At 34.5% G+C, this 13,287-nt stretch overlaps 1 protein-coding gene across 4 annotated transcripts in view; it reads left to right on the forward strand.

The window, feature by feature from the left end:
- The window catches only part of LOC121855722, a 154,457-nt gene that overhangs the window by 115,686 nt on the left and 25,484 nt on the right, over positions 1-13,287 (forward strand). For 3 of the 4 annotated variants that reach the window (XM_042350812.1, XM_042350813.1, XM_042350815.1), the window contains exons 6-9: positions 5,252-5,345; positions 6,917-7,040; positions 11,500-11,635; positions 12,361-12,372. In XM_042350812.1, the coding sequence (XP_042206746.1) occupies positions 5,252-5,345; positions 6,917-7,040; positions 11,500-11,635; positions 12,361-12,372 (366 nt within the window). The remainder of the gene's footprint in view (positions 1-5,251; positions 5,346-6,916; positions 7,041-11,499; positions 11,636-12,360; positions 12,373-13,287) is intronic. The other variant, XM_042350814.1, reaches the window with a different exon arrangement.

A 13,287-nucleotide genomic window follows, 5' to 3' on the forward strand; every position in this document is an offset into this window, starting at 1 on the left:
GGCTGTGGCATGATTACTATTTATAAAATTTTGGCTCTTATTATTTGTTAACTTAAAGTGTTGGGTGGTACAAGGTGGTAATCGGAGACATAGTGGGAAATATTTAATAGGTATAAGCTAAGCGTCGCATTCTGGATTGAACAAAAATATACTGTACAATATACTACTGTACTATATATTAACAAACTACTGTGCATCATTATTTTGAAGAAAAAATGTCAAAAACAGAAAAATGACGGGAGTAATGCATGTGATGGAGGGGGGTTTGAGAATTGCAATTAAATGCCAGGTAGCGACGTGTCCTCCTATAATTATGTATTTAAGTAATTATTAGATGTTTTAATTGCCTGTATGTTGGCCTGGTGAGTTAATGCTAGGCATTTACATACCTAGGGATAAAGCTAGACGTCACATTCTGGATTGAACAAAATGTTAATTTATCTTTTTAAAAAAAATTCAAAGAAAAGGGACCCCCTCTTTCTCTCACAGACAGGCCACCTCCGAGTATCATACCACAGGGATCTCGCCATCACCTGGGCTGCCATATGTGCAATTTTTCTGAACGCTAGACATACTGTACAATATGGTAATATGTCTGATCCCACCCCATACCATCCTACCATTTTTGTTTCTATCCTCCAAAAAACTAGACAGTCAATCTATTATTTGTGGTTATGACTTAAACTGAACTTAAATAATTACAGAGAATCGAGTGATAGATGTGCAGGGGCAGATCCAGGGAGTGGGGTCCTGGGGGTCCAGACCCCCACTTTTCATAAGAAAATTCCAATACTTTTTCTTTAATGTAGCATTTTACTCAGACACTTTTATATACTGTAGTTAAAAGTATTTACTACTGATCTCAGAATATCTCCTAATATCCAGTGCAGATAGCTTCAAAATGGCCTCAAAATGCCCATAATATTGGTTAGATTTAAAAATAAATCACCGGGGATTACAGCGCCCTCCCCCAAAAACCCCAGCTGAATGGGCTCGTTGTGCTTGCCAAGTTCCCCCACCCACAACTTCTTGGACCCCCCTCTTTTGATATTCCTGGATATGCCCCTGATGTGGCAGTCTTGGGACTCCTATGTTCTCATGTTGGAAAAACTATTAGGCCCTTATCAGTTTACTTAGGTCAACATTGTAGTGGATGGTTTTGCGACATTACTCATTCAGAAGTGTATGATTACAGTAAACTTTAGTACAGTACAGGGTATTAGGCATTCAGTTTGGTGCGTGAAATAATCTCAAAATTTCAACATTGTTTTCCATTTTCTCTTGATGTTAGAATTGTTGTGGTTGAAATGTCAATTGTGAAGTGCAGAAACCAATATGGGTGTTCACCATTAGATTTTATTTGAGGGAGAGGAGAGGCTAAGGTGAGTGATATGCAGATGCTGTTTTATGCAGTTACATGTTAGATAATACTGTACGTATAATATTATTTCTGTTTTTTAGTTTGCAAATGTGAGACTAGTTTTTGCTTCCATTTAGATTGCTCTTTCTTTTTCTCTTTGTACTTTTCAACAGGGATTTGATAGCCAAGTGGATACTGTAGCTCATGCATAGGGCACCCCCATTTCTCCCAACTGTGAATAGGTACAGATTGCTGTAGGATAGAAAAGAAGTAGCTTGGCAATACCGGTACTGTAAAGGGAAAAGAGGAATTGCAGTAAAGTTGATTAAATTATCCTTGAGTGGCTGGACTAAACAATACTGTACTGTATAGTTGTAAGGGGAAGCAACCACTCTTATGTCACAGGATGGCTTTTGTAAGCGCATACAACTCTCGAGAGCATGATCAATATAATAACTTATTTACCTAATGGTCACCCACTAGAGGTGGCCATGCTGAGGGAAGGAAGCCAGTGGCCTCTAAAGGATCCCTCCATTGTTCTTGATAATTTTTTCTCAGGATGTTTGAAGCCCAGTACATGTACTGTTCATGATTCCACAGCTTGGGCTCGTTGACTGTTCCATAGACCTACCACCTTTTATGTGAAAAGTAGTTCCTTATATTTGTTCTATGTGATAGCTTGGCGAGATTCTAGTTATGTCATTTCGTGTTGGTGGTGTGCGGCATCACAAAGAAATGTCCTGGGTTCATGTTTTCCGTCCTTTTCAGGATTTTGAATGTTTCCACGAGATCTGCTCTATTGTGTCTTGTGGGTTGTTAATCGTAAGGCCTTCAGTCTACTTGGATAGCTGAGATTACATAGTTCTGGAATCATCTTAGTTGTTCTGTGTTAGACCTTTTTTAGTGATGTTAGATCTTTCTGGAGGTAGGGTTCCATGCCTGTATACAGTAATCCAGACTGAGATGCACTACTTGAGGTTTATACAGTTGAAGAAGCATTTTTATATCTTTGTATTCAAATAGAGAGAGAGAGAATGAGCATCAACGTTGAAACGGATGAATGAGGGGTAGTTATAGTAAAAGATTCAATGAAGTAGAAAGCCTTTGTTTCCACCTTATCTGGTAAGTAAATAAGAGAACCAGTATTCCCCTTAGGTTCATATGGGGGCTTTTTATATATAAATTAGCTGTTCAAGAAAAAAAAACTGTATGGCTTGTACAGTACCCCAAGCTTTTGAGAAGCAGATTTTGCTAAGTTATGGAAATGCCATGATAACATAAAAGTTACAGTGACTCCTTGCATGTTCACACTGTTATTTGGGTGATATGAAATGTTTTTCTAATCAAGGTTTCAAAATGTATGAAATTTAGTAGAGATAAAGGCAGATACTGGATTTTGAACTATTAAACAACTAAATTACAGTTTCCCCAACCAGAGATGCTGCACAAATTTATATTAAGAGAAAAAGATAAGTAAGCCCTAGAATTAGCTGGAAAACAAAGTGAGATGATAACTGCAGGGTGTAGGTGTCACCATAAGAGTGAGTAGGGTTAGAGATTGAGAAGAGAAGATCTACTGTAGAGACAAGTAAGAGGGGAGGTAAAAGGACAGAAAATTATAGGACAGCGATGTTGATGAAGCAGTCAAACCATCAACCACCTCCAAGGTGGAATGATTGGGTACATATGTGAATGTAAATTAAAGAACATAAAAAAATGAGCTTAGGAGCGAACATTAGAAAGCAATAGCCTGAGCATACCCTGTTGAATGCTTTGGAGATATTGAAGGCCTAAAATAGATATCGTGAGTGATGATAACCAATACTTTTTTATTGTTTATTTGTAGTCTGATGTAAGTGTAATAATTTTGTAAGATACCTGTATGTGTGTCTTGGTTGGTATGCTAATCTGTTTAAAACTTCTGATATGACTAGTATATATATATATATATATATATTATATATATATATATATATATATATATATATATATATATATATATATATATATATATATATATATATATATATATATATATATATATATATATATATATATTCAGAAAACAAATATCAAAATATTTATGAAAAACAACATTATTTGTTGACATGTTTTGGGGCTTGTCTTCAGCCAGGCCAGGTGTCGTTCTGTACACGGTGGGATGCAGTGAACCTGACACAGGTGCTCTTCACTACCTGCATTACAACCCACTAACTTCTTTGCAGTTGATTTATTCAAGGTTGTGACTGACACAACATTCCATTATCATTCATATGATCATTAATATTATTTTATTATGATTATTTAAGACTAATGTATTTAACTTGAATTATTCCTGCCTGCACATTGTATACAGGTTATTACTGGTACTTGTTCTTAAGTGTTTAATGCCTGGATTTAATTGTCGTCATCTTGGATAAATGGCTGCAATACTTATACCCCGTATTACCGTGTTTTGGTGTGTCTCTTGTATCACTGCTTTAATAGTGTGCAGTTTTTTTTCTCTACCCTTTACTAAATTATTGAATTTATCTAATTTGTCTAGTAATTTCTGGTAGATTATTTTTTTATTTGGAAAGGAGATTTTTTTTTATTATTTCACATATGTACATGTATTTCAAATGCTGACATTTTATTTTGTGTATTTTTGGTGTTTTATATATTGTTTATTGAGTTTTGTTTTTTATGTAATTGTCGTTGAACTTTAGATTTATATCAAAGGTTTTGAGATCTAACATGCTAATTTTTTTCTTCAAATTTTCCGTAAACAGTATTACTTATAACGTATAGCAATGTGTGTGTGTGTGTGTTTTGATTGTTCAGCAAGTCTTTAGTATACAGAAATATTATAAAAGACATCTTTACCTATTATAGCAATTCAGTTACTGTCATTTTTATTAAGTTTTACATATAAGTCAAATTTATGTAGAATAACTCTTAATTGATGACTTCATAAAATATCCATTTTAATGATTAAAGAATACGTCTGTACATGATTAATAAATGAGAAGGCTCTAAGTAGATGTTGTACATATACTGTACTGTTATGATGGGAAATAATGAGTCTAACAGATTCTATTGATTTATAATTAGGCTTTAAAACCTTGCCTTGTGAAATTTTTCTTTAGGCCTTTACTATGTGACATTTCATGATATTTTCACACCACATTATCTTTCTTGATACTGTATTCCATCCTGCATTCTTTTAGTAAACCAATGACATTATTCCAAATATAGGATTCAATCCATTTAGAACACAGTATATTACAGAGGTTCTAAGCCGGCCAGATGTTCTATTTATAAGATTCCCACTTTATGTACTGTCATCATTTCTCATTCCATTTCCTCTCATGCCTTGGAATTCAGTGTTTATCCCAGATGGTCAACCCCTTAAGTGTGGAAAATGGCTGTAATCTGTGATAGAGATGATGGTTCAGGTCTTCTAAAGCCTGTATTAGGGTAACTGCATCTCGATAAGGGGTTATAGTAAGGCTAAATGCTCATTAATGCCTCTTTGTATTTTCTCCCAAACTTAAAAAATATAAGAAAAAATAGTTAATTTACTGCTGTTTTAGTAACCAATACACAAGGGCAGCATATCATCTTAAGTACTGTACTAGAGGGTAGTACTGTACTATGAATCCCATCATTAACATGTCTAAAAGTCATGCCTTGGTAATGTTCAGTTCTTTATTTTTCATTTTTATCTGAATGCAGTCTCTCGGTTTTTAGATGATTGTACATAGATATTGACCTAATGATTTAGATTAATTAAGCCGTATACTGTACCATGAGTCTTCATAAAATAATTTTATCACTATATGCTTTTTGTGATATGCTTTATTGTTGTCCAAGATTTTGTCAAAGTTTTAAATATATTATCTGTTTCAGTGGAGGATCAAAAGGCTGAGCTAAGTGAAGAAAAAGTCTTGGAAATGATTGAGTCTTCATACCCAAACCCTATTACTGTCCACGATATGGCCAAGTGAGTACAGACAGTACTGTACAATAATAGATTTGATTATTTTGTAAAAACTTTTTGATTAGTGTGTGGATATGTTTACGTTTACAGGTGAGAAATGCTATTTACCGTACTATAAACTCCACAAATTTGCCTTATAGAATCTCAAAATACTGGTGCTCCTCTACTTACAAACGAGTTACATTTCTGAGGCTTGTTCATAAGTCCAACTAGTCTTGTAGATATCAAACATACTGTATTGTAAAAAAAAAAAAATAATAATAATAATAATAACAATAATAATAATACAGTAATTATTATTAATTTAATTTGACCAGGGTCAGTTGACAAAGCCATTAGAGACTTGTTTCCAGTAGAGTCCTTATGCCAGCAGCATCTGGTGCTTTTAGTGCCAGGCGGTCACTCGTGCAAGTACAGTACTAATCAAACCCAATGTTGTTTAACTTCACTGATTAGACAAGAAATGGTGTTTCCAATAATAATTACAGCTTGTTATAGTATATCTTGCCAGCCTTTTATTTTAATGTATAAGTAGCTAATATAGTATTAATTTTGTTGGCAATTGGACATACTGTAGTTTATAAACATCCTTATCCAATTGTAAACCTGTATGACAACTTTACGGAGTAAATGTTATCCTTATTATTATTATTACTTTATGCAGTTGTACAGTTCAGCATGAATAAAGACAATGTAGGTATACGGTGCACGTAGTTTATGGGAGTACTGTATATACAGTTTCCTGTGTGCTGAGACAGTGCAGGTAAATGACAATGGTAAACAGTAAGGCAACTTGACCAAGGATAGCTGACATAGTTGTCAGATGCTTATTTCCAGGAGGTTCCTTTGCTTAGGCTTACACTTGGTCTCTAATCATTAATAGTATGTCTACAGGAATATTTGTGAAAGTTCATATGATAGACTATCTGAGTCTGGCAGATCACTACCCCAGTACAGTACTGCATTCTATGGTTTAATTATATAGAAACTCACTCTTTTTCTCTTGCTGTAGCTTCATCTATCATGTATTTCTTTGTTTTAGCTTTGAATTGCTTAATGCCATAACTGGTTTTGATTTGGTCTGGTAACTTGTTCCAATCTCTTCTGGAAGTAAAGAAGAAAATGTTTTTTTGCCTGACTGCAGACACCAAGTACTGTACCATAAAATTATGTTCACTCCCTCTAGTGCCTTCCAGGTTCATATTCCTAATCCTTACAAAGTTTGTTGTTAGATACTCTGGGCACAGTCCATTGAAAATCCTGTAATCGTGATTCAGCCTCGGTCACTTTACTCATTCTGTCACACTTAATGTGTTCAGTGATTGAAGAACTTTGTGATCATTGTGATCTCTTGCATTCATGTCAAGATTGAACATCACCGCCTTGTTTTGAATTATATGGAGCTTGGATTTTAGCTTCTTTGTTAGGGCAGAGTACCATGACGAGCAGGAATAGTCTAAGTGACATTGTATGAGTGCCAAGCTAAGGGTCCTTTGAGCATCAGCTGAGAGGCATATAGCATTTCAATTGAGAAATTCAGTGGACATCATATAATACACAAATTTGTTCTCCAGGCGAGCTTCAGCATCATTGGAAGATGTAGAGCTGTTCATTGCAGCACTGACACAGAAGGGTCTGATCAAACCTATGGCTCCAGGCTGCTTCACACGTGTTGTACAAAATGAAACGGATGTTAAGGTTTGAAAACAAGTGTTTTAGTGAAATAATTTTAAGGACAATGTGAAGAATTTCTGTCTCATTCGTGTTACTAATTTATTCCATCCAGTTAAATGAAAAAAGTATGGCTTAAAAATGTGAGGTAAACCCTAATATAGTATGTAGCTAGTGTAAATATGAGTACAAAAGCATGAAGAAAATATATATAGGTATATCAGTACTTGTGTAATAGTGTTTCCATTTTCAGCCACAAGCAGTTAGTCTACAATACAGTAGCTTTAAAATTATGTCCCAGTTGTTAGGAATTGTTTCAGTAAATGATGTAACTAATCACATATGGGAAAAATATTAACAAGTAAAATTGGGAAAACATTGACTAAGTATGTATGAATAATAGAAATGTAAAAAATAATAGTATGGTAATTTAAGGTACGTGACTGTATCGGCTTTTAGTGTTTATACAGTATTTGAAAATTTGAGGATACCAGCGTTGAGAGAATTGAAGCCACCTTGATTAAAAATTGTCTTTTGACTGTTTGCACTCTCCCTTATGATTGTCTGTACACTAGTAAGGCCAACCATTTTATTGACAGGGACTTACAGTAAGAAAAACTGCAGGGGTGTTCTGGGGACTGGACACCCACACTTTCATAAAAAAAATTCCAATACTTTTTCTTTAATGCAGTACTGTATTGTACTCAGGCATTTTTGTATAGTGAAAATAATTAATATTGATCTCAAAATATCTCCTAATATCAAGTGCACATGGCTTCAAAATGCCCATGATATTGGTCAGATTTCACAAAAATTTCTGGGGGGCTTACAGCACCCTGCCAAAACTCCCCAGCTGGGTGGGTTTGCTGTGCTTGCCATGTTCCCCCACCCACAACTTCTTAGACCCCCCCCCACTTCCATTTTGATATTCCTGGATCTGTCCCTGAACTGCTGAAATATAGGACAGTATTCTAAGAGATGAAGTGAATGTGGAAATATAATGGTGGAGGAAGTTGTTATTTAGTCAGGTTTAGAGGAACACACGCTATATAAGGTACAATATACGGAGGTTATGTTCTGTTGGATTAGAAGATTATAAATAATTGGTGAGAAGATTGTGTAGTTATACTCAGATGTGTGGCATGATGAAATTTCAAAGGTAAGCAGCCTGAACAAACAAATAAAACAAACAGAACTATTCTTCTTGACAGCATGGCAGACCACTACCTAACTCAAAAGAAAGTATATAGCAATACAGTGTAATGAGTATAATGATTGACTAATCTGCAACTGCATCATAGGTTGAGGGTGAAAAAAATGTAGAAGATACAGTAATTAATAATGTCTTTCCTCTCTACTCTCGAAAACCTTACTGAAAACTGATCCCGCCTGAACCCAAAAGTTGGCTTCCCATTCTACTTTAAATGCAGTTCAGGAAATTACATACTGGAAAAAATAGTATAGGGTCAATAATTATCATAAAGGTAAATTTCTGGGTCTGAGTGTTCTTCATGGTAGCTATAGTGATATCTCTGTTAGCCGGAACAATTGGTGCAGAGCACTTCTGAGAATGAGAGATTTCCAGATAACAAGATGACTTTCCCAAAGACGGAAAAAATCCCTCAACCCCAGAATTTTCCTGGTAATGGAAAAATTTTCTCAGAAGTTCCAGAAATTGTGCATTACATCATCTCTCAAAGCCGGAAAATACCCTCATCCCCAGAGTTTTCTGGAATTTTCCGGGTAATGGAAAATGTTCCGGGAATGTTTGGAAAATGCTCCTGATTTTCATCTCTCAACCCCGGAAAATACTCCCCCATCCAAGGAATTTTCTGGAAAGTGTGCCCCTCGGAAAATTGTTCCAAAAGCTGGAATTTTCCAGAAAATTACAGCTTTGGGAAAAATTTTTCAAGAAAATTTCAATTCCAGGCATCGGAGAATTCCGGATTTGAGGGATTCAGGCTAATGGAGATATTTCTGTATTGGGTTGGTCCGAATCATGTTATTTGGATACAAGAGGAAATGTTTCGGTGTAAATAAATTACCGTACTAGTAATAGCTTTCATCCTACGTCAACCATTAGTTACCCATGCAAGTGTAGGACTGAGGAAATGGATGCAAATCCTTCCATTACACAACTGGCAGTTACAAACACCTGTTTAGGAAGTTTCCAATGCAGGTTTAAACTGGATTCACTTAATTTAAAAAAAATTTGGATTGAATTTTATTTATTAAAGATAAAAATATAATTAAGTTGAGAAACTAAATCTTTACCAAGAAAACCTTTAATGATACGGTAAGCAATGTTTACCTTGCCTCTGGATGTACTATATTTTCATTAAAGTGAAAGAAAGGAAATTAGTTGTTTGAGAAGAAATGGAATGAAGTGTGATTTTATTAGGAGAAGCAAGTGAATGAATTATGAAGTACAGTAAGATCCTGCTTAATGAGGGATATGCCATCTTGAAAAGTACTCATTAGGGGAATTCTCATTTAATGGGACCCATTTTCCCATAGGATCCCGAGACATGTTCCAGCCCCAATTCTTTTTACCCCAAACCCCCCCATGATTCTGGGTATATACGTAGATGCACGTCCAGCTCAAAGAATTTCAAACTTATAACTTAATGTAACCAGATTTTGTACAGTATACAATACTGTACTTAGTAGATCTGAAGATGAATGCTCATTGTGTTGGTCTAGCATCAAAGAAATCGACGATAAATAAATGCCGCCAAGTTGTCTTGGCTTATTGGCTAGCCAAGCCGGATCAGCCTGCCACTGACTTAACATCAGAGTTCAGTATAGTCTCGGTTTACGCGTTCAATTAAACCTGTGGAGGTCCGCGTAAAACGAGAAACGTGTAAACAAAATAACAGAACATATGGAATTAATTGAAATAGAGACTGGGCTGACCCCCAGACTACCCTTTTTCCGACACAATACGAACGTTGTAGTAAAAATAACATCTTAATTTTATGATGGTATGCACCCAATTAATATTTAAGAGAAATACAGTAATACCCCGATTTACGCGGTTTCGCTTTACGTGATTCTACATTTACGCGATACCTAGCCAGAACCGAAATTTCATTTTATGCGGTGCATCTACTCATATATGCGGGTGAAGTATAATTTTTTATTGAGCTCATAAAATTCATACAAATTACCCGGCCAGAATATAATTTACATTGTTGGAATTCTTACAATATGATGATCATTTTGAATAAAAACATCATGGATTTTGCATTAGACATAAAAATTTTAGATCTAATGTAATAATTTGGTTTACACAAAGCAAATATTTTATCTTTTGTGCAAAATATATGAAGTTTACATTCAAAATATTCCCTGACCTGCAAGGAATCCAGAAATGTCAATTATATTATCCTAACTTTAGTTTGAGGTATTATTTATTACTATACGTTAAATCTAGTGTTTTCACCCAAACATTTCTCAGAGAGGTAGGAGCCAGTGAGCTGGGAAGAGGGGAAGAGAGAGGGATTTGAGTCCATTATTTGAATGGACATTAACCTGGCGACTGTATTTCTCTTAAATATTAATTGTGTATGCATACCATCATAAAATTAAGATGTTATTTTTACTACAACATAGGTATTGTGTCGGAAAAAGTGAAGTTTGGGGATCGGGCCAGTCTCTATTGGAATTAATCCCATATGTTCTGTTGCTCACTTAACGCGGTTTTCACGCGGTACCCTGTGGGTTCAATTGACCGTGTAAATCGGGGTACTACTGTATCAATAATATTAGGGTTTTTAGCTCTTACGTTAGTAGAAGAGATGGCTGGGCACACGGGGATGGGGGGTTGGTTCCGAGGCAGAGGGCAGATTATTGGCCCTCACCTGTATCACTTGTATCACCTGTATCACAATCCACCACAGAGGCTTGCAGGACCTCTTTGTCAAACCCCTCAAAGTCCATATCCTCACTATCACTGACTTGGGCTGGCTGTGGTGCGTGGCGGGTGAAGAACTTGGTAATGTTTTGTTGACTGGACGACCTAGCGCGCACCCTGCCCCCGCTGCTTCCCGCGTAAATGGTGGAATGTACTGCATAACTAATAATTGCCGGTCTGGCCAGGTGCCGCGTAAATGACCAACCGCGTAAAGGAAATCCGTTTAAATCGAGACTATACTGCATTGAAAACAAGTCTACGAATGCACTAACTTAGCTGGCTGCTCAGCCAATGACAAAATATGACTAGTCCCATTCCATGAATGATAATGTGAGCTGGTTCACACATAATTTTGCTCATTTAACTGAATAGAAGTTCGCTCATTGATTTTTCATACTGTAAAACACTGAGGTTGGTAAACCAAATTCTCATGCATTTGTTACTCATTCAGTGGGACCTTGCTGTATAGGATAAAGAATTTTTAGGAAGAAAATTAAATATTTTATATAAAAAACAACTGGCTTTAATTATAGAAAGAAGTATACTGTAGGTTACTGCGACTTTTTATAGGTTGTGAGACAGATGCCAACAATAACAACAAACAAGCAACCCACAATTGCTATCATCACTGCGCATTACTCGGAGAAGTTAGCTGTCGACACCATGATTGAAAACCAAGAGACGTTTGTCAGATACACCACTGTTGGTAAGATGAATAAATTTATATGAATGCTAGTTGAGTACAGTATATCCTTACATAGACTTTTCTTAAAATATTGTGTAGCTTTTAAACCTTTTGTATTAAAATTATAGTACAGTATATAAATGTGCTTTTTATAAATGTTTTGACATAGAAAGTATTTGTTTTTCACAGTCATGTACATCATGAAAATATATACTGTATTTAGAATGAGTAAAATCACTAAAATTAATGCACATACTAACAGTGAATGTGACAGTATGGAGACATCAAAATCCTGATATCCTTTAGGCATGCTGAATAGCTAAAAGAAAAATGCATATGCATGAGAAGGAAGAGGAGATGATGATAAGCAATAAAATTTATGGTCTTACCATAACTAGAATGCTGGTATTTTAGTGTCATATGCCTTTTATCCTCTTTGCCACTGATCAGCTCGTTAGTCAATTGGCCGGTCCACCACGTCTCTGGGTGTAATTGTGGAATTAGAAATAAATTAGACATAAAGTAATATCACCTGAAAGTTAACTATTATTATCATCTCTCCAACCATCTGTTGTAGTAGTTGTTTATTGAATGCAATTATCTATGGTTTTGAAACATTAGTGACCTGTATATGATCCTTTGTTGTCACATTATTCCCAGGGGTTCCCTCCATCTAGATTTTAAAAATGTTTATATCTCTCTTACCTACTAACCCATTAAATTTTCCCTGGCTGCTTTCTTTACAGGTGGTACTTACGGTAATGTGCATGGCAACCTGAGCATGATAGAGCATGGTAGTCTACATATTCAGGTGGATGGTTATTTTATACATTTTGGCTTTATTGTACATAAAAGTCATTAAACTTGAACTTCCAACTGACATTTTTGGTAAATGTGGATAGATATATATATATACATATATATATTATATATATATATATATATATATATATATATATATATATATATATATATATATATATATATATATATATATATATATATATATATATATATATATATATATATATATATATATATATATGCAAGTAAATCACTGTAGGTGCTCAGAGGTATATGCTGATAACCACAAGGAAAGAAGATGAAAGTGCTTTAGGAACTTCGGTTTTCTTTCCTTGTGGTTATATATATATATATATATATATATATATATATATATATATATATATATATATATATATATATATATATATATATATATATATATATATATATATATATATATATATATATATATATATATATATATATATATATATATATATATATATATATATATATATATATATATATATATATATATATACAGTATATATATTTTTTTTAAATAATTCTTCAGTGTAATTTTACTATGGTAAAATTACATACATACTTCTCTATGACATCATATTTGAAGGAGTTTTTTCTCAACTACTGTACTGTACTTTCAATTCACTGCTCATTATATTTCCAGAGACATACTTCACCAGCCACATGACATAATGTATATAAAATACATTGACTTTTCTACTAGCCCTTAATTTACATAAAATTTTCAACTACCTAATACTGTACTACAGTATTTCTTTCATTCAATTTTATTGGAGTTTATGTCATTTGCCTGCTTTCAATAGCCATTTTTATTATATTCCATTCTATTATTGGTTTTAAAG

Source organism: Homarus americanus, unplaced genomic scaffold (assembly GCF_018991925.1).
Source record: "Homarus americanus isolate GMGI-L3 unplaced genomic scaffold, GMGI_Hamer_2.0 scaffold21353, whole genome shotgun sequence".
Lineage (NCBI taxonomy): Eukaryota > Metazoa > Arthropoda > Malacostraca > Decapoda > Nephropidae > Homarus > Homarus americanus.